The sequence below is a fragment of the Anser brachyrhynchus genome (genome assembly GCF_964034855.1).
Source record: "Anser brachyrhynchus genome assembly, chromosome: 8".
In the NCBI taxonomy this organism is placed as follows: Eukaryota; Metazoa; Chordata; class Aves; order Anseriformes; family Anatidae; genus Anser; species Anser brachyrhynchus.
The window spans coordinates 11,873,617-11,896,674 of record NC_137702.1 but is presented as its reverse complement, the minus strand read 5'-3'; the positions used below and the strand labels follow the sequence as shown (position 1 = coordinate 11,896,674).

The window sequence follows — 23,058 nt, the reverse complement described above, 5'->3', positions numbered from 1 at the left end:
TGCTCCCTCCATCTCCCTGACATGCTGTTTGCAAGTACTTTTATCTGAGGAAAGCAGGCTGGAGAAAGCGTATGAGCACACGGTAAGTTTGCACTTGTATTTGCTGGCATGAAGGGGAAAAAAACCCTGCATCAAATATGTCCCTTAATTAGGGAGCACAATTAAATGCTAAATATAATTTGTGGAGCATGTGGGTGTTGGGTAAATTCAGCAGGGGAGTGTGTGCTTAAGGAGCAACTGGGGCAGCTGTGTACATCTGCAACCTTTGCTTCAAAAGCAGTGAATGCTGCACAGTCAGAAAAGAAAATAACTTCCCTGTTTTGTCCTTTGTACTGGGAGTCTGTTGCCCAAATGCTATAGCTCCTGAAGGAATTCAGCTCCAACAAAGTCAACTGAGACAAACCAGAGCCCCTCACCCCCCTCCTATTACTCGGCACACAGTTCCCTTCCCACTAGCTGATAGCTTGCCGTTCTGACAATGCAGGGAAAGAGGAAAAGAATGGCAGAGGGAAGCAGAGCACAGCTGTACGTTGCAGAATCTCTCCATATTCGTTTGCAAACAAAACCAGTATTCAAAAGAGACAACGAAGATGCAATAGGACCATACCGAATCCATGCCTCTGAGCAGCGAGGGGCTCTCTAACAATGCATTCAAGCAACAGATAGAGATTTACCTTCAGAATGCAGGCCATGTTCTTTCTCTAGCCTTCCTACCACAGAGCAGCAGGATTCTACTTTGTGAGCAGCAGTTCCAGTGTCAGGCAAAAGGCTGGTAGAGCCGCAGAACTGCTAGAGCCCACATTCCTGTAGATCCAAATAAGGGTACCACGCAGCCAGGATCCGTTAGTCATATTAGTCTTTTTATGCCCCGTTTGTTCCACCCATCAGCTCCTGCCACTGGCTGGGCGCCAGCCCGGTACCTCCCCTCCATCACATGACCGCGTTTGATTCATGGCTCCAGCGTGTTTGCGAGCCCCGGGACGCGCTCACCATCAAGTGTACGTACAGACGGCAATCTACGGCTTGCAGGCGTTCCGTGATGTTCCAAAAATCAAGCTGCACCTTTATAATTAATCCCCGTGCAACTCTCTAAGTGCTCTCAGGAGACAGTTGCTGCCAGTTGGTCAGAAAAGTCCACATTCTGTGTTATTTGGGCTCTAAAAACCCTTACACCGCCTGTGAGAATGAAGTATTGTTTTATGTTCGGCCGGCTTCCTTTTGTGAGCTCATCGTTATCAGCAAGCGACACAAATACCCCACCAGAGGTGCCTGTGTTGTGCCGCGCGTGCCTTGCCCTACAAAGGGCTGCCACACGTCACATGGAAGGGAAAGCTTTTTGGTGCAAGTCTGAAAAAGGCTCTGAACTTTCTCTGCATTTAACTACACTGAAGTAGGGTTAACGCAGATTAATTAATTCAGCTGTTGAAGAATTCTAATTTCAGTTAAGTCTTTGCCTGTATTTTTCTACATCATCTCACTATACTCAAACTTCTCTGTACCACACTCTGTATATTATAAAGGTCTTACTTCTTTATTTGTTGCTTCTCCTGCAGTCTCTTCCACTTTCACGCTGTCTCAGCACTTCTCAGTACTACATCTTGTAACTCTTCTCATTTTCTGCACTTGACATTTCTGTATACTTTGTGTGTTATATTGCTTCACTCCTGCAATTTTGATACACACGAAACTCCTTGAAATTGATGCAGTCATCCTCTCTGCACTGTATGTGGAACCCAGAAGGGGTTAGTACTGTGCCACCCATTTAGTAACTGATGCTGCTCCTACCTGGCAAGCTGCTCCTAACCAGGCACAATCCCTTTAGACAACAGGTAGATTGAAACTAAAGGAATTAGCCCTCCTCATTTCCATACAGAAGCAAGTCCTCCCCAAGAGCAGAACAGAAAGGGACTGTGGAGGCTTTCCGCAGCTCATGCTCCCTGGCTGCAATCCCTGTGCACTTCCAAAGAAAATGCCAATTTGTGTTTGGCCTTTGCACTGTCCCTCCAGACTGCCACAGGTTTATTTTGTTTTCCTCCTCTCTTCTTCAACATAAGTCCTGCAAGCTCCTCAGCCCCTCTCACCACTGAGGAGAACACATGAGGCTTGACACAGTTTGAATTCTACTTTTACTTTTTAGGAAAACCTTACTCATATGGCACGCTTGTTTTAAGCTGTAAGTGAAAGAGCCCAATGGGAAGTATATGTTGCACTACCCAGCTTATTTCTCAGTGCAATTCATCTAAACCTTGCTCAGCTGCAAGACAACCATACTGCATTTAAAAAAAAAAAGTTGAGTTTTGGAGTACTTCTGCACATTTTACCAGGAGGAGACAATGATTGCTTGGCACCATTAGCGCTGTTAGAAATTCAGCTCACCACCTCGCTATTATTCAGTGTCATGGTAACAATTTAGCATGGCCACACAGCCTCACATGTTCTTGAGTCTCTCCCCTTCTATTTCAAATGCACACTTACAAACACTCAAATCCACGCCTCCCAACTTTCTTTCAAAGAAATTCTAAAAAAAAAAAAATCAAGTGTTGTCCAGACCTAACAGTTTTAGGAAAACTTTTTCTTTCTTCTCCAAGATGAGATAAACCTTGAATAAGGTAAATGCTACAGTATTTTATATCTATAGGATATAAAGGATATATATCCTTTATCCAACCCAAGCCATTCTATGTTATAGTCTATCTTACACAGTATATGGCTTTCATACAAAGCACAGTGTTGTCAGGAAATATTTACTATTTAGAAAGAAAATTTATATATTTTAATGCATGAACTTCCAGGGATCAAAATGCAAGCATCCATAGAAATACTGGAAGAAGGAAAAGCAAACCCTACAAATCAGTAGCAACTTTTCAGGTGATTGCTCTTTTATTTTCAATCCAAACTCAGATGAGAGCTTTGGGTTTCTGTTTTTGAAGTTGCTCATTTAGCAGCAACCAGTTTACACAGAACTAGGGATTTTTTTAAAAAATAAATGGAAAAGCTTGTGTAATCTTATAAATAAGATTTGTTTTAACAGAACAAATGGAATTTAAAATGGATAAAAATGTGCTCAGAGAAGAAATTGCCCATCTTTCTAGGTAGCTTACCTCTAGCTAAAGCAGACTAACCAACTGTGAAGAGTGCTGTGTTCAGCTATACCACCAGATGTTTTGCCTGTGTAAAAATTAGTAAGGATAAACGAAATGTATAACTCACTGTAGTCTCCCAAAGAAGAAAAGCCATCAATGAAATTCTAAAGGGCATTCAAAATCTAAATGATCTGTTCAAAAAAGTACTGTCATTTAAAGGTAATGTTGCTGACTACAGAATACAGTTGATTAATAGACCTTTCTAGCAAGTTCTTCAGCCAAGGACACATTTGGTTTTTCCACTGTTAATGATTTACATTCTTTGCTCATATTATCAAAGCCTTACACTCCCAGTATTTTTATAACATATAATTCTAACATCACAAAATATTAAAGCTATTTCACACTTAGATAGGCTCGTGCGAATTTGCCCTCTAAGAAGATTTTATCTCTGAGAATACAGCTGTTCACATAAAAGCAGCTTAGGGAAGAACCAGCAACTCCTTCAATTACAGTACGGAAGGCCCAAAATTTGAACAGAAAATTTAAATCCAGCATTTCAGGGGAATGCCTTCTCCTGAACTGCAGAAATGAAGACTCTTCCCCTGCCGTGCTCCCTCCAAAGATCCAGGCAGATACTAGTTTTATTAGACAAATTGCCTCTCTTTTGGGGGCTGAGGGGAAAAGGAAGAAATGTTTAAAAAAAAAAGGAACCCTACACTCTGTCCCCATCCATTCCTGACACTTTATCTCATGTTCCACTGCACTTGAAAACACATCAGTAAAGATTTATTTTTTTAAACGCAGGAATGAATGAATTTAGGTTCAAGACAAAGAAGAGTAGTGTTTTCTTTTGACCACTCTAATGTAACATACTAAGAAGGGCACCAATACAGTCGGATCTGAGCCACCTTGCTCAATGACATCCTGCTTTGCATCATGGCATCACAAAACTCAGGGAATCCCAAAGCCCCATCTTGGGTTTGAATGGGAAACTATCCTCCAGGGAAGAAAAGTAAAATTGAAAAATGTATATATACACATATGTATAAATTCTGGGGGTGAGACAGGAACTTAAGAATCCTTTTTTTTGTTGTTGGTCTTGTGAAGAACAGGAACCCATCTCTACTTCACTGGCTGGATAGTAGGAAAACAGGGGAAGGGCCCCTGACACTCACTTTGCCTACCCAGCATCTCATACAATATTATTGTATGTTCAGTGGAAAGCCCAGCAGCAGCAGCATCCTCTGAGGACTTCTGGAGGTCTTCCCCCGCTCTGGCTGACAGCAATGGGGCCAAGGGGAGACAGCAGCAGCCACTGCACAACAGGCTCCGCCATGCACAGAAAGCCAGAGCAAAGTTGCATGGCACCAGGAACAACAGATCGTCTGCCTCACATCTTCAGAAACAGGGCAGCATAACAGCCAGAATAGAGTGCAGGACAGAGGCTGCTCAGGGCCTGGGTCCAGAAAAAAAAAAAAATAAGATCCTGAAGCCAGATTTGTGCCATAGGCCAGAATTTTCTCTCTATAGAAAGAAATTTCTATTTCTAAAAACAGCACAACAGCAAGACAAAAGCAATCAAGAGGATATTTTCTAATCTCAGTCTTAGGTTTTGTAGCTCTCTATGGTTACAGACTTTCAACAGAAAATAGACAGATGTAATAAAGGATGGGTCCAACCCTGCAACAGTTTATCACCTCCACCAATTCTATCAAAGCACGCGCAGGATGTAAACTAGCACTGTGTTTAACTCATGGCCTTGTTGAATTAGGATTATTTCAGAATGCTATAAATGGTCGGTAACACAATGACAGTCATTTTAGGAACAAAAAAAAGCATTTCGCATATGTGGTCTGGCTTGGAGTTCTGTGTGGGTTTTTTTGTTTTGTTTTGAAGTTACGGCTCCGATGTTTAGATAGGGTGCAGAAATACGATTTATATACAAGAAAACTAAGCAACATTTTCTTGCTTAACATAGGTGTCATATGAAAAGATTTACGGAGAAGGTCAGAAACTCACTAGAACCCAAATATTTCCATTTTTAAACCTCATTCTATAAGTGATTTCTGAGTTATGACAGCAATCAAATTATCATACTGAAATCCAACATGATTATCTCAATGAAATTTCATTCCTGACAAATTCAAAATCTTTCTTAGCCACAACTCAAGAAACAGAAGCAGTAAAAGCTGCTTACAGATATTCAATCATGAGCTTTCCTCCCCTGAATCCAAACAAAATGATACTCTAGTCCCCTATTAAATTCATGCTATTCTTGAAGCCTTTAGAGGCACTAGCCATCATGCTGTATCCTAAGGTCAGAGTTTGTTCTACTGGATCGGAAGAGAACAAAATGTCTACCTGTTCATTAAAACCACTGTCATCCATGAAAACTGCCAGTGGCAAAACCCTGCTGTACCTTGTAGATTCCATCTCAAACTATAAACATACATTCTCAAGGCAAAAGCTTTTATGTCTTCTGTAACATCCGGTAGCTATTGTACCAGACTTTTCATAAAAATACATTTAACACAATCCTTTTAATTAACAGAGACAGTGTTACCGGTGTATTACTGCCAGCAAGCTTGCTTCTAACAGTTTTCTACACTGCTGTGTAACAGTGAGCTAAAAGATAAAAAGATGCAGTTATAATGGGATTTAAGGTGGCTAATGAGTTAGAGATCTTTGTATATTGCCTTTATTAGAATAATCAGCAACCCTCACTTTGAGGGTTTAAGGTTACAAACAAAAACAATTACAAACAAATGATACTTTTAAAAGCACTATTAAAGCTGTACCATCAAACGCAAGAATAAAGAAATAAAAGAATTCAGTTCGTATGTGCAACTTAAATTCAGCCTGTGTGTGTGTGTCCCCCAGAATTAATATGATCACACAATTCTTTCCCCAAAGGAAGCTGTTTTTTTCTTCCCCCATTTTTCTTCCTTTTCATAGTTCAAAAGAAGGACTTGAAAAAGATGAGAGAATCAGCATCACACAGAAATACTATTTCCTACAAGATAACTGCCTCACTTACTGGAAAAATTAAAAGTTATACAGTGAATAAGAAAGAGGTCATAAGGAAAGCCTGCATCAGTTTTCTGATGAGAAATCATTGAAAGCAGCTGTGAAGAGGTGGATTCTGTACTTGTCTCTAACAAATCCTCTGCGGTGCTTTCTGAAGTAATAGCTAGGAACTAGTATGCTTGCCCCTCCTTTTCTGGGTTCCCAGTTTGAAACCTTAAGGTCTTACTCACAAATGCACTGGGTGCTTGCAGCTGCAATTGAAGGTAATGGGAGTTCTATTCTGAGCAGATTTATCAGCACATAATGCTAACATTTTGGGAAAAAAATCCCAGGCGCCCTGTATCAGACACCAACATAAATGGACATTGATTTTTTTTCCTGACTCAACTTCTTTCCTACACAACAGCAATATGTATATGCTGTCTAATGTGGATATTACACTGAATAAGAGTGTCCAATTAGAGAATCTAATTAGGAAATTAGGCATCCTGTCTACAGGACAACCCTTTCATTGTCATGAAGCAACATATGGCAGAGGGTGGCCACATTTAGACAAGGAGGAGCTAACAATTAAATAGCTGCTCTCTACCTGCATCTGGCCAACCTATGCCCATAAGCAGGTTGGTAGCATTAGAACTGAAAACAGGTTGTGATCATTTGACTTAAATGTATGTATGATGCTTAGTACAAAATTTGACTAAGTCAAGACTGCAGAGATAATCAGCTCAGCACTTTAAACTTCTGAATGCTTAGGTTTGTTATTTAATGTGTTTTTGTTGTTTTTTTTAAATGATTATATCCAGAAATCAGACAGATTCCATCTCCCGCCATTACAGTGACATTCAGTGGGGATGCCCATAAAGTTTTCTGACTTGCAAGGCTATATGTGACACATACGAGCAGCTCATGTGGAAGTGGTTACTTCCAGGTAACAGCAAAAATAGCAAGATGCTGTCCTGTGACAAACCCTAACCCAATTAATACCACTTGTTGGGTCCATGAACACCACCGTTTACTATGATGCGACTTAAGGATATATTGAGATGACTTTCTCAAAAGAAAAGCTACAGAAAGAATGTATTCCATTTTTATGCTAACTTTTAAAAAGAAAGTGTTAAAGTGTTTAAGAATCCCAATATCTTAATGAACAAGGAGTTTTAGAGTAAGCCCATTCAGTGGTCCATATAAAGTCCACACAATGGTCCCTGTACCATTGTAAAAATGGTATCTTTGTTAATTTGGGTGATTTACGACTTCTGATGATCCTGATGATTTAAGTCATTTTAGAATTTTCAAGAGAGCATTAGCTCCTTTGTTAACAGTTTTCCAGACTGAAAATGGAAGATGCACACATCCATTATAGTGATTAAACACAAAGATAGGGTGGCCTACTTTTAAACGCTAATTTTGAAAGCAATTTAATCCTACCATTCATCATTCTGAAGCCACTGAGAGACTTTATTGATTCACCAGTCTTTGGTGTAAAATACCAGTTTCAGCAAGGATAATTTAACGTGCAAAATTTTCACTGGAAGTAAATTGTATGGCTCCATGAGAAATTTACCACATCTTCAATCACAATCATCTACAACCTTGATAATTCTCATCCCTCCCACTATTCAAATGCCTAATATTACACTGAATATTAACCTCTCTCATTACAATTTAAAGACACCTGTAGAAATATGCTCAGCAATTTCAGTACATACGTACTAACACTGCCCTGTAATCACAGCCTACTTTTCAATAGCAAAGAAATTGGAACTTGGAGCCAAAACCATTTGAGAACGTCTAAGCGAGATATATTAAAGGGTTCATAACGCAGATTTTTAGCATTAATGTGCAAAGCAATTAGAGAGCTTTCCCGTCCTTGTATTTTTCAAGATTATCATCAGCGTATCATTTTTCTGTCTGTTCCTGTTATTGATAGTTTTTCCATTAATGTTTGGAGATCACATAACACCCCGATTCTCTTGCAACAAAAGTGAAAGTGATATTGTATGTACAGCAAGGAGGGAATAAGTTGAGCATAAATAGTCATGATTTAAACAGAAAACTCCTAAAGCACAGGCATGTAACTTTGGAGCTGAAGAGAGAGATGGAGATTTGATTATATTAGGCTAACCCTATCAAATGAAGTGACATTCCAGAAAGTCAATGTTACAGGATAATTGGCCAAGTACAGTGCCAGATCCACCGGCCTTTGCCCAGGACTGTATTTGTCCTCCTTGACAAAAATCATAACCCTTGGAGGTTTTTCCATGAGAAGGAAAATACAGGCAGGACTTTAAGATGAGGTCATGAACAACTGAAGGGCAAGTGGTTCAGAAGGACAGCTTTTTTGGTCAGTTCTGTCATATCATTTGCATTCTTGGACAATTAGCTTTGAAAATTAACATTTAGTCTACCTTGTACTCTTTGGTAAAGGCACCAGGCCACTGACTGACATCCCAGTTAAATAGATTGACATTAGGTTAGGTCTGCAGATAAAGAGCTGACAGATTTGTGTCTAATTCTGTTTTTACAAATAGAAGTAGCAACTGTTTTTCTCCAGTGAAATTCATTTTCTTTAACATAGCCTTCAAAGAGTAAGCCCAAACAGCTTATCCAAGAATTTTCAAAGCAGTATCTTAAACCCACTTGAGATTTCTGTGACGTTTACATTTCTACTGTGTGCCCAGTTTCTTTCTAGCTGGGTTTCAGAAGGTGGCCATCATTTGCATTGCTTGAAGCTTTCCTTACACACAGTAAAAAGAAATACCGTTACACCAAGTTCACTTAAGGGGCACGAGAATTCAGCTTTGAATGCATTTCAGATGTTCTCCCTCCTTTGCTTTGAACAAAGCCTTTAGAATTGCATCATGCTATTTTGTGTCTCATTGAGAACTGCTGCAGAGACACAGAGATGCAGGACCCCTCCTGCCTCTTCTGCTCCCTTTCCCCCATGCTTTTCTCCCCAAACCAGCAGCGAGGATAACTGACCTCAGGCAAGCTAGAATAGCATTGGAGATTGCCCAGGTAGCATTGCACTAACATAGTGAAGTGAATAAGTGATGAAAATAGTAATTTTGTTAAAGCAAGGGGAGATGGAGCCTCAAAAGGAATTATTACTTGCTTTCCAGCTGAAATAATCTACAAAACAATATTTCTGCTTCACTGTCTGCATGCTAAAGTTCACCAAAAAAGTGAAGCAACTTTCAAGAGGCAAAACAAAACTAGCTCAGGACTTTGCAAGCCTGAGAGAGAGCAGAATGAAAGGGAAGGTTGTTAACACCCAGATCTCATCACAACACAGACGTAGATTTAAAGCTTGAAATCTTTCCTGCATTCATTATTTTCATTTTCCAGGAGGTATTTGCTCAACTGTTTAGCACATATTTGCAGTTTGCTTCTAAAATCATGCAAGAATTTTCAATAATGTGTGAGAATCTCTGGAAAATATTCTCAAACAAAACATAAAGCTGTTTACAGGAAGCGTGTAAATTCATCCATTTCAGGATTAGTCAGAAAGCTTCCTATCTGAGGCTGAAAAGCACGTAAATGCTATCTGATACACCAACAGAGCAAACACCAAGTACGGCTCAGGAGAACAAGCTGCTAAGCACACCCTGTAAAGTGAAGCGACTTCTCACAGAAGTCAGGATTTGTTCACAAAGCATTTAGGAACACAGGACATTATAATTAGTAGCCAATTATGATTTCATCACATCCAGTACACAAGACCTACTGGAGCTCAGGTTCATATCGGCTCTTTCAGCTCTTGTTTAAGGCTACTGTGGTTGTACTGGAACATTAGAGTCCAAAAGCACAGACAAGTTTCAGATCTACAAACTGCAAGAAAAAATAAGCTGCATCAGGTGGTCATCCATTTCACAAGTGCATGCCATTTGTAGTGAGGTAAGTGACATAGGAATAATGAATTTTTTTGTTAGTATTGCTAGAACATAATTCTGTCATAATAAGAAGTTATTTATCCCTCTTCTATCCCAAACAGATTATTCTCGGCATGGCTGAAAAGCAGTCTGCTTACGGTGCAAACCTGCACAGCACCTGAAGCAATTCAAGCAAAGGTGGCAAGTACTTTCACAGTCCTGCAATATGCTTTGTATAAGGACCAGTTCTTCTACCAAGTCTAAAGTAGACAGTATTGGTTACTACAAAAACCTCTTAGTTAGATTATCTCCAGGAGAGCCACTTTCCTTCCACAGCAAATACCCTCATTAAGAGATTATTCTGCTTTAGCCTCAGACACTCCATTCCATGCAATGTTCTTCTTTGGGATTATCCTTCATACCCAGGCATAACAGGATCCTTCTTTCCTGTTTCTTGCACATACTGCTACCAACAATTAGTTATAAACCAAACCATTTACTTTAAAAAAAAAAAACACAAAGGAAATTTTAAAAAAGTAAAGAGCACCAGGGAAAGCCTCCTATTGATCCAAGTCATCCCTACTTGTCATTACACCAAGAACTGCAAAGACAAATGGTGAAAGAGAAACACCACGCTGCTCATCCTTTTCATCTGCAACATCATTAAGCAGTCGTGGCCTGCTCTGGGATCTAAGCACACCCTGGGATAAGATGACCCCTGAAGAGCTGCCACTTCACACAGAGAGCAGTAGGTATCGATTAGAGTCCTGATCCAGGCCTGTGAACACCAAAGAGATGCTAGAAAGCCCTTAGAGGTCCATGTAAAGGGCACAGAACTGCAGACAGAGAAGGTGCGAAAAAGAGCAGTTGCACCACATTTCATGTTCAGCACACTTGAACAGGACAGAACAATCCATCTTAGGGAAAAAAGAAAAATTTGCTTTCAATCCGAAGTTGTATTTACAGGAAATAGCTCTCTCCATTCACAGAGACAGTACAGTGGCAAACTGCACAGAACTGCCTACCCGTACATACAAGATGAACCAACTTCATTACCTTTTTGTATAGGGACAGTCAAACCGCAACTCTGCTACAGCTTGAGTTAATCTCAAATCCTTTGTTCTGCTGGATTAAATTTTCACTAAATCAACCCTAGGAGCTTGCACCTAGTTGCATGAACAATATGCCTAGTGAGGGAAAAAGTGCACGTGTGCATGTGTAAGGGGAAGGTGGAACACAGAGTAAAGGCTGTGAGGAAGGGGCAGTGGCTATTTAGGTTTGCTTAAGATGTCATGAATCCTTAGAGTGACCACAAAAGTTTAATCAAGAAATATGCAAAGCTTAAAGCTCACATTCCAAATAAATAGCATAAATAGAGCAGATATTGAACTCATCAAATATGACAAACTGTAAAAAAAAGTGAAGACAAAAATACAACAGGGCAAAATGCAATGAAGAAGAGCAAATACAAAGTAGAGGAGGTAAACCTACATGCAAAGTAGCACTCATGGGAGTTGTGGAGAGAACCACAATAATGGAAAGTGTCCTGAGTACAGGGACATCTGAGCGACAGATAGGAAGGATGTATAAAGGAGTTTCACAATAATTCAATAGATGGCGTTCTGTATGTAAGAGAAATGCACAGTGCAAGCCAGCAAAATACATTTAATGCACAGATAACGGCCAAGATATGACCTTCATAGACAGACAGAAAATTGGATGGAAAATAGGCATGAAGATGTCAGGGAATATGATATAATAACTACAAAGACTTTATCAGCATTATGCAAGAGAAGGAAGCAGTCACCCATCCGAGATAAATGCTGGCATGATAGTTAAACCACAGGGACAATGCAAATTACAAAGAAAAATTATGCTGGCCTAAATTTCACTTAAATCTACTAGAACTGAGAATATCAGCCAACACTGTCAGATAATATTGGTATCTCCGTGTTTGCTTTTGAAAATAAGCAGAGCACATTTTACTATTAAGCTAACAGTAGGATCATAGCAATACAACCAAGATGTTCATCTGCACAAAGACTCAACATCACACAGAAGAAAGTTCTGGTGTATAAATTTCAAGAAAACAAGAAACAAACCATAATGCTCACAGTTAAAATACTCTCTGTCAGCTGAAAAGGACCAGAAAAATAACTGGAAAATAAAAAATGGCACTGTAATAGGTTTTTGCACTACTTGGGGGCACAGTGCAGGGACTCCTGACCATCGACTGAACAGGTTCCTATGGCTACGTGGTGCAACACAGCACGTGGCAGGTACATTAAACATTGCTCTGTAAGCCCGACACCTGCATTTACACAACACCACGACCAGTGTTATTCTGCAGACAATAAGAGAACTAAGGGGAAAAAAAGATATAAACCTTCTGTTCCCTTTTCTTAATGAGAAAGGCCTTGAAATTTGCCATTTATGATTGTGTAATTCTAAATATGCATGTATTGACAAGCTGGAAGGGTTCATTTCTCCACCATGAATTGGCAAATTTCACATCAGATATTGCTCTACGGACAGTGAAATCCAAAACTGGAGCAAATTCCAAAAGAGTTGAGCTTACTTATAAGTGATTTATAACAGTTAACCACCAGTGTGGGTACATGTGTGCATGCATTCATGTACATCAATATGTTTAAAAACACTTAGTACATTACTAGCTTATTTTCTGGCATGTCTTTTTCATCACATTGGCTTTCAAAATCATTTTACAGTATGTCTGACAGACTTTAATGGCTTAGGTAGCTGATTAAGTAAAATACTAAACAGATTTTGCATTGGAAAGCATGAGAGAAGAGACCTCACTAAAAGTATCACAGAATGTGTAGTCAGCTAGCACTCTAGCAATAGCAGAGCATGAAAACAATACTTGCAATTAAACAGTTAATGAAACAAATTAATAATTTCCAAGGAAGACTGTGACTGGGTTGTGCTGTGCTTTTAGACAGAGTGCTCTAACCCAAATTCATGTAGCCAGTAACTACAGAAATTCCTCCTTTGGATTCAAAGGCAAACCACTGCCATGGAAAAAGTATATTTTGTCAAAAATTCAGCAAAGTGCAATGAAACATAAAATGACATTGGAGAATAAGCTTGTTAGCATCCTACCCTCCAATTCCCACTAAAGACTTTTTCTTAGGAGCATGCATGTGGCAGTATTTGGAGAAACTACAGTTCTAAAGCGAACAAATTTAAGAGGCACCCATGCAAATACACTGACCTCTCTTCCCCTTCATGGTATTTGGTTGGGTATAACAGCTCACTGCAGATTTAAATACCGTTCAGAATGACAACAGTCCAATTCATAGCTGGTACTTAACCGAGGCTCCCCAGGTGAGAAGATTGAATTACTTTTCTGAGTCAGAGCTTTCTAACTTGCCCTTTGTAACCTCGCTGCTCTCCTTTCCAACCTAGCCTCAAATGCAGCATTCCAAAAACACACATGTGAACTCCACCTGATTTATCCAAACGTTATATATAACATATTTAGAAACCATTACACAAAACTAGAGAATGACGATAATTAAGTCAGACATTGCATGTGCATTCCTACATTACCTGTGGCCCAACCCATTTAAAAAGAATTACAGAGTTTAACAGTACAGACCGGGTTATGGTATATAGCTAGACCACAAAGGAAAAACTGGGCCACACCAAGATGAGCAGGATCACCCAGGTTTGTCTTGTCTTACTTAGAAATCAGTCTCAAGAGGAGATAAAATACAGCACAGACAGCTATCAGATGTCACAGACCAAGTATCAGTAACACACCGAACATGGACCCAGAGCCCTGTCCCCACTATCACCCTCATTCCTGATGTGACAGCAAGTCATAATGTACGCATAGATAACCCCTTGGAAAACAGTTCATTACTTCCCTGGAATTGTTGTTCTTAGAAATTATTTATCTTTTTGTCATCTTCCCCAGAAAGCTTTGAGAGGAATTCTGTGTCTGTTTCCCCCGCTGACTTCCTTCACACACTCTGCTGAGGGAAACTTGAAATTAGTTGGTGATTCCTGCCCTTTCAAGGAACAGATCGGAAACAGACTTTTGATGAGTGTTTTTGGATTTGTGAGCTGTGTCTTATCATCACTTGCCAAAGACAACCTCCAGGCAATTGCTCTGAAGCTCTCAGTTCCCGTCCAGCACAAGTGACCCTTGCAATCTAGGGAGGAAGAAGTAGAGAGCCAACAAGAAAAAAGAAAACACACCTTTGTGAGCCATGCTGGATAACCGTTTACAGCATACTCCCTACAGGAAAAGAATAAATAGTAACATATGCTTATATATTTAATTATTGAATTACTTCCAGAATTCTTTCTCCCCTCAATTTACCACTCACATTCTATCACACCCTTCCCTAAGAGGTTTTTTCTTTGGAAGTGTCCGGGTTCCAGTTAGGACAGAGTTAATTTTTCCTCATAGTAGCTGGTAGGGTGCTATGTTTTGGATTAGGATGAGAAGAGCGCTGATAACATGCTGATGTTTTAATTGTTGCAGAGCAGTGTTTACACCAGGCCAAGGACTTTTCGGCTTCTCGCTCTGTCCTGCCAGCGAGCAGGCTGGGGGTGCAGCAGGAGCTGGGAGGGGACAGACCCAGGACAGCTGACCCAAACTGGCCAAAGGAGTATTCCATACCATCTGACGTCATGCTAAACAATATATAGGGGTGGCTGGCCGGAGTGGGGGGCCGGCTGCTCGGGGATAGGCTGGGCATCGGTCAGCGGGTGGTGAGCAATTGCATTGTGCATCACTTGTTTTCTTACACATTATTATTATTAATACTGTTATCATTATCACTATTATTATTATTATTATTGTTATTATTATATTCCTGTCTTAATAAACTGTCTTTATCTCAACTCACCGGCTTCACTTTCCCGTTTCTCTCCCCCATCCCAGAGAGGGAGGGGGAAGGGTGAGCGAACGGCTGTGTGGTGTTTAGCTGCCAGCCGGGTTAAACCACAACAGGAAGGACGTCTGCCTCCACCTTTATAGAACTTGTATTCCTCTAATCAAGTGATGGGGATTCCACCACTGACCTGGGCAGCCTGTTCCAATGCTAGTCTATACAAGATACTGCCAGCTTGATTTGACATTTACCTTCATACTTTCTTTTTTGACTTAAGGCCATTCATCACTAAAGCAATTTATAGAGTACTTCATATCCAGGATTACAAACAGCTGCATTGTATTCCACATGGGTGTACACCCATAGCTTAGCAGCATTCTCTTTAACACTAAAGTCTCTCAGTTTCAAACCAAAGCAATGCTGGCTCCTAGGTGTCACTATTCATCAGTTTCCTTTTCCCCAGGCAGCTTAGGATTTCACAATAAATCATCCTAACTACTTTCTCAGTCTTGCCATTAAACAACATCTCTTCTGTAACATATATTTACCTTCCAAGGATCTTCACTATACAAATCTTAACACATTATTTGTTTGACATGTACCAGGGCATAAATATTTGCATAAGTGAGTCTACAAACTCATATGGCTAAATACTGGGATAACTAGTTCAACATCACCTAAACATTAATAGGAATACAGATAGATAAAGCTCATGCAGCAGTTTAGTGGCAGTGATGTTCACTGGTCATCATGCAAAACACTGCTGGAAAGTAAACAGCAATGAATTGCATTGGAATAAGCAAATGAACAGAAGAAATCAAAATTCAGTCCCTCTTCAAATCTATTATGCTGCTTTGTGAGATATTAAGGTGGTTACATATTTCTACAAAACTTTAAAGATAACATGCTTTACACGGAAAAGCTAAGATAAAACAGAATCATGTACTATCCTGAGTTGGAAGGGACCCACAAGGATCAAGTCCAACTCCTGGCTCTGCACAGGACCACCCAAAAACCAGACCATATGTCTGAGAGTGCTGATCAAACACTTCTTGAACTGTGGCAGGCTCGGTGCCATGACCACTTCCCCAGGGAGCCTGTTCCAGTGCCTGACCACCCTTCCGTGGAAGAGCCTTTTCCTAACACCTAGCCTGACAAAACAAAACAAAAAAGCCATAGCAAAGCTTTATGCCATTTCCTCTAGTCCTGTCACTGGTCAGCAGAGACAAGAGATCAGTGCCTCCCACTCTGCTCCCCTTCACATTTCACATGTGTGTAAAGGTCACCCACGTGCATCAGGAAAGCCTGGACAGCGCTCTTCTCCTCCAAGCGCTTCCAGTAGAAGCTTTTATTGTTCGCTCCAGCTGGCAAAGCAATGTGTGCTGCATACAAGTCACTTAATGTTTGGGAAACACTCAAATACTAAGGCTATCAATGCAGGCAAGACCCTGGAAAAACAAATAATTGCAGTGTTCCCCCACAACAGTGCTCTGCTGTCATTGCTTCAGGCCATGGAGCAGCCTGTTTCAATCAGTTTCTGAATGAGTTGCTTGGCAGTACATAAAATGGACTTCTAACACCGACCACCTTTTGCAGATGCCCCTTGCCAAAGCCTCATAAAGGGTACACCTCCCTGCCAGACACAGAGCACAGCACGCGAGATCATTTGTTTCTACTGGCAACTTCAAACTGGAACCTTAACAGCGAAACTAAGGGGGAGTCCAAGCCCCTGATCTCTACAGATCCAAAAATATCCATCATATCATAAAAATCAAAGATTAGCCTACAAATACATACATGCTATATGTAGTTCTTATTTTGATACCTGGCTTGGTTGGCAAATACAATGCTTTCTGCACAGCAATGGCCATCTCTAGATGTTTTCATGCAGCAATATTCTTTTCTCAGTTACAAGTTCCCTGCATCCAGCATGCTCTCACATGATACATCTGTTTCCCTGGCTAATCAGCCAAATTAGCGTTTAAATCATGCCTAGGCCTCCATTGAATCAAAAATTTAAGTTTTCACTCCATTTCATGATTTAAGAAGTCTTGCAAAATGGAAACTATGCCTTGTTATTGACAGCTTTTGCACTACACCACCACATTTTTAACAAGCTACGGGTATTCTGTGTTTCACAGTGCTGATAACTATATTCTAACAAAATGAGTTTGTAAAATCTCTCAGGAAAGGTAGACCAAAAAGGAGGCAGAAATCCTAACCAACTATTCATTGGCCTTTCATTCTCTTCAGAAGTGCCAGTCCCTTTGAGGACATATTTTTCCTTTCTTTTAAAAGATCTTTACAGCAGCCTCCTCAGAACGTGTTACAAGGATTATTCTATGTCAGATGAAGTGTAGTAAAATACAGCTATGTGAAGCAAAGCTTTTTGCTGAAACAGATAAAAAAATAGATTTGCTTCTGTTTTTATGCTGAAATAGTAAATCACAGAAACAAATTGATATAAGCTGTCACTTTAGCTATTTGAAAAAGTGCTGGCACCTCAGAGAGGAGTACTGTCTTCCTGAGAATACAAGAGCAGATGATACACATTAACACCAGAGCCACACAAATAATTGATTTTGCAGTTTGCTTGGTGAACACAAATAACCTCATTTCAGTTTAATCTGAAATATTCTTAGTACTTGGGGATAAAAAAAAAGCCTTCAATCTAGAAGACAGAATTTCACACAAAGTTTCTAAGCTTCTGAAATGCATCTGTGTACGAAGCAAATAGAAGAAAAAAGTTTTAAATGTTTATTGCCCCTTTTGCAAAAGAGTAATTAATACTGCTCTCCAGGCAGGCTTGCAAACAGTCATTGTTTAAAGAGAAAAACTAGAAACACTTCAAGCCTTATGCACCTATACTAAGTTTCTATTAGAATTATTTATTAGCGATGGAAAATTTGCAGCATAGCTTTTATATCTGCTGCATAGAACCCAACACCAGAATCTACATACGTGCATTCCTTTCCAAAGGATACTTGAATTAAACCGTGATTTTTTTTTTGGATCCTTGGCAATGCGTTTAGCAGAACACCTTAACCCATTCATAACTGAGCAATAGAGTTCTACAGAACAGTATTTGTTTAAAAGAAAAAAATATAACGTTTCATTTAAGGCCTACCCATCTCTATTTGCTTGTCTTTTGTGTTGCAACGCACATAACAAAGGTTTTGTTTGTTTCTTCTATTGTTTTGCACACACTGTTCAAAATTAAAAGCAATAATAAAGATTAAATGTGAATTATTCCTGGCATCAACAGTAATACAAGAAACAGTCCCAGGCTAAATGATGTGCTTCAAATGCTGCTTCCATGATATCACAAAACCTTAAGTATTCTCGAAGTGTACTAGTCTATATCAAGCCCTAAGTGTTTTTGAGTATTCATCAACCAAACAAAGGCATATTATTTTCTGCAAAGTCATTCACAAGTTTTCTCAATTGTTCATGCTTTGCGAAAGTTTTCCATGGCTTTCATGTTACCTTTACATAACAGACTCAGGGTTATCTAACATATTGCCTCTGAAAATTCAGTCAGCAGCACTTTCTGCCCAGCCCATGTTTGAATCTTGACACTTATACAGTATCTTATATTCATCTTTAAAGCATGCGCTACACAAATGTTTAAACTAATCCTCATAACACTTCAAAGTCCACATCAGTTGACTAATTTAAAATGAATGAATGATTTATACCTGGAACAAAGAACAAAGTAGTTCTGAAAAAAGAAATAAACACATCATGCATTCACTACCCTGAAATGAGGTATCATAAAGAGTTACACCTGCTTCATAGAGAGCAAAGTTCATTCAAGCAAGGACACTCTGAAATGTGGCAGCATTAAAAAGTCAGCACTACACACACGATGTTTTCAGAACAGAACCACTACTAATAACAGCTCATCCATACAGCTCCATTTATCAACTAACCTTGATAAGCACATAGTACATCATCCACGCTTCCCCTGATTTACAAGCTCTCAACTCTCTTCTTAATGCAAGCCCTGAATGAAAAGCTATCCCATTTAAAAAGCAGTTCTTTCACCTGGGCTAAAGCAATATTGGCCATGGTGGTCAACGAGCTCATCAAGCGGTAAAGAAACTCTACCCATCTTTGATAGATACTCAGAAGGCAGCTGTGACTGGCTTGGCCAGAGCTTCTGTTCTGCAGCTGTCTTGCCAAAGCCAATGTTTGGCACCTTCTACCCATTTACTTCTTTAGTAACTATGGAAGGTTTACAATTCTACAACACCTGTACACATTTAAGCTTCTCAAGGAACAGGTTTTCACAGGTATTTAGGCATATAACTCAGTTACTACAACCAGATTCAGACACCTAACTATTTTTATGGCACTGTGTCTTAATTCTGTGTAATCTATCATCTTCCCACTTCTGCTTAGAGTTAATCTGAGAATTGGGGCACAAAGGGCTCATTTGTGTCACTTCCTCAAATGAAGGACCTCTTTTCCTTCCCTGGCTCTTGCTCTAGGTACTTGGTTTCTTCTTTCCATCATGTTAGACTTGCATAAAAAAGATCCATCCCCATTTACTGCAGTGACTGCTGGGACTCTACTCAGTATCTCATTTCACCTTGAATTTAATTTTAAAGTAGATGGTAGAAAACCAAGATGGACAACTGGAATCTAATCTAGGTAACCAAACTTTATTGACAATGCCATTAGCTTACCACTTTCCTACAGATACTGTGAGGAACTCCAAATTCAAATTCAAGCCCAGAAATTGCCCCAGTTTAACAAAGAAAACTTTGTTGTACATAGCAAGGCCAACTCACTCCCTTACATGCCACTCTGGAAAGATAACAGGATGTCTGAGGGACTTCATCCACAAAGGAAGAAATGTCCCTAATAAATGAGACAGTGAGGACAGATAAAACAACCCTAAGCAGTTCCTGCCACAGGCAGGAAGGGACAGGTACTGGTCAGAGCTGGCACAACTGGGTCTGCATTTATAGTCCTGAATGCTGCTCTTAATCACAAAGCCAACCAGAGGAAAATGCTGTGGAGTGAGCCATACACCAAACTAACCCCCAGCTTAGCTTATTTTGGTCCATTAGATAGTGAAAATATGAGTGGGAAATTACCGAAGAATTTTTTTCGCCCTCCCAACCTGTTGTAACCTTTCACGTAAGAGAATTTCTCACATCTTTCATGCAAACTGTTTCCCAGGTCTGCAGGGCTGAATACTTTGATTGCAAAAGGGAAAGATGTAGGAGGCAAAAGACACGGATGTGTTTTTTCTGGGGAAGCTTAATTAATTGTTTTTATAGCACAATTATGACATTAATTGGTTTGGAAAAGCTAAATTTTTATTATAATTGCCAGCACAAACCATCATGGAGGACAAGAAATAGTCAGATCAATACACTTGATGCATTGATTTTAGATTCCAACTTTAGTGTTCTGTAGATTTTTCTTTCAATAGATAATCACAGTCCACACCATACTACAACAGAAAGCTCTTCTGATGCAGATAAAGGATGTTTGGGGAGATTAACAGTGGGCAGAAACAGAGCATTTTTTTTCTAATATGTTTCTATGGTGTAGGAACCCCAACCCACCTTTTAGGTATTCACTTGAGTCCATGCCGGTTTCATTCCATTCTGAAATTATCTTGGTTCAGTTAGAAGGCACTGCTCTCAGCTGAAATAGATAAACACAAAGGAAAAGATTGTAATTAAAGGTTGTTTTTTCCCCCCATCTTCAACACACACAGTTGGTCCTTACGGGCACTACTCACAGCTAGAAGACTACAGTGCCATCTCTCTTTCTCAGCAGTGTTTGCACCATCATTTAACCTGCCTTCATCACAGGGCAAAGTTGTGAGAATTAATTATATTTATGTACACTAAGGAGGCAACCATTACAGCTACAGTGCTGTAATCCTGACCTCTCATTTATATAGCTACCAACAGTTGCCCACTGCCATTTTGCTGTACTCTTCCAGTTTCAGCAACACCTTACTGAAAGAATATCAAATCCCATTAGTTTATCTCCTCTCTGCTACGTGATTGAAATACTGCAGTTATACAGCACGGTAAAACAACTAACTCCTGCAGAAACAGTAGAGCTGGATTACAAGGGAATATAGATGAGACAGGCAGATAAACACGCGAGCAGGAATACTTCACGGGCAGCCTTTGCTGACAAGAACCTAGGAAGGCTAATAATGCGCTGCTATGTTCTTGTCATATGTGCTCTTAAATGTCAACTTAATGATTATCTAAAAGCACAGATGAGGGACAATTTTTACCATGCCAATTCTGTGACTGGGGGTACTGGTTGTTCTGAAGGAAACAATCTGCTGGACAACAGATTTGGTATTCTATTAAAAAGGTCTGTTCAGAGACCAGAAAATTCATCTGTCCTGGGTCAATTTCAGGACTTCAGTGACATCTCCTGTGTGTCACAGAAGGCTGCTGTGGTAAACTATATGGATTAAAATTGCTCCTTGTGCTGAATTCAGTGTTCCAAATAGCCTCATAAAATGATACTACCTGAGTGCTCTTCTGCTCTCATCAGCATTATCTCTGGATGTTCAGTAGGATCTCTTTTTATCCCTCAGCAGTTGTCACTGCATCAAATTTCCAACTTTTTGAGGTAAGCTGGCCTCCACGAACAAGCACAGATAGCTGCAGCCAGCACCGCCGGCTACCTCTGGTTACCAGTATGATTTGAGGCAGACATTCAGTGTCCTAACTGGTCAAGAAGAGATTTCTCAAATCAAGCTGGTAGCTTTCCTTTGAATCTTCCATACCTGGCTCAGGCAGCTTAGACCTAGAGACAGTTCTGAGCTTATTTAACTTCACTGTGTGACCAGAGAACTGCAGAGATGGTCTTGATACACGAGGCCTCTCCACTGCAGAATGGCATTAATAATGCCACATAAGCAGTTACGCAGCCGAGCCAATATGATTCAGAACGTGTCCTGGTCAGCCTTAGATTACAGGTCATACACGGTGGTGATGTGGCTGACTGGACACATGTTAAGACAATTATGTCAGGGGAAACACAGGATGAAAATTTCAACCCCCAATTAGTACTCTGAATTCAAATGTAACAAACCTGTACAAATCCCAGTGATCAGCTCACCACACTGTGGAAATGGAGTTTAAAGCAAAATACTTTTCTTCTGATGTATAGTAGTTTACCTTTTTCTTTCAGATCACTAACTTAGAGAGTGATGGGAAGGAAAGGGTAAATCAAATTGGAACTCAGAACCAATATAACCTTTCCCTTTGTCTCCCACCAGACATAGCTTTTCCCATACAATCACAAACTCCAATAGAAAATGAATTGTGACTCAGTGACCTAAGAAAGTTCAAAGCTATTAAAACAGCAAATCAGCACAAGTGGGTCGGAGCCAGTGCTAACAAAGAACACACGCTACCAGCTATATACATTTGGAAGCTAATTTTCAGTAGTGCTGAGCACTCACAATGCCAGCTGAAGCCAGGTGGAATGGTAGGAGATCAGCACATCAGAAGATCAGGCTCCTTGGTTTAAAGACTATCCTGAGGCACAGAAAGCCTACTAGTGGGATGAAAGAATGGAGGAAGATGACTGTCAGTAAGAGTCAAGCATTCTGGGAAAACAAGTGGAAGCCAGCAAAAACAATCTCCTCTATGCCAGACTCCTCAGAAAGGTATAAAACTGAGTACTTTAAGAATCCAGGGATGAAATGTCTGTGGAGAGGGAAAAAGTGATAAAAGTGGTGCAGTACTGTTTCAGAGCTGTTTTCAGGGTGACTGCTGAACAGATATTTGATGGGAGTACCTAAGGGAAGACTATTATGTTCTCCAACTGATGAAACCCATCTCTGCAAATGGATGGTTAGAAATCCTTCTACTAATGCAGAAGATAAAACACAAGCAGGTACCCACACAAACAACCCTGTAGCTTGCATGCCCAGCTGTTCAGCAATTTCCAAATCTGCATAAATATCATGAATTACATTTTACTATGAAACATATTCTCTCTAGTACCTATAAATATGTCATCTTATTGCAGAGCCTTGATTCAAGTGGATTTCTATGCTCTCACTTTGTAATTGCCTCTTCCGCTGACAGCTACATGAAGAGGATCCAAGTGATAGACATTATGCAACATATACAGTATTAAAATACTAAACACCTACTAAATACTAAAAACATGTCACACACATACTTCTTCTCTTACAAGCCA

General features: G+C 39.9%; 1 protein-coding gene across 10 annotated transcripts in view; it reads right to left on the bottom strand.

Moving 5' to 3' along the window:
• ST6GALNAC3 (ST6 N-acetylgalactosaminide alpha-2,6-sialyltransferase 3) overlaps nucleotides 1-20,399 on the bottom strand; it is a 238,284-nt gene extending 217,885 nt beyond the window's left edge. For 2 of the 10 annotated variants that reach the window (XM_080601522.1, XM_080601523.1), the window contains exon 1: nucleotides 18,786-20,358. In XM_080601522.1, the coding sequence (XP_080457648.1) occupies nucleotides 18,786-18,809 (24 nt within the window). In that variant the 5' untranslated portion in view covers nucleotides 18,810-20,358. Of the gene's footprint in view, nucleotides 1-674; nucleotides 943-18,785 lie in introns of those variants that run through there. The other 8 variants (XM_080601518.1, XM_080601526.1, XM_080601520.1 and 5 more) reach the window with 7 other exon arrangements.
• Nucleotides 20,400-23,058: the final 2,659 nt, after the last annotated feature.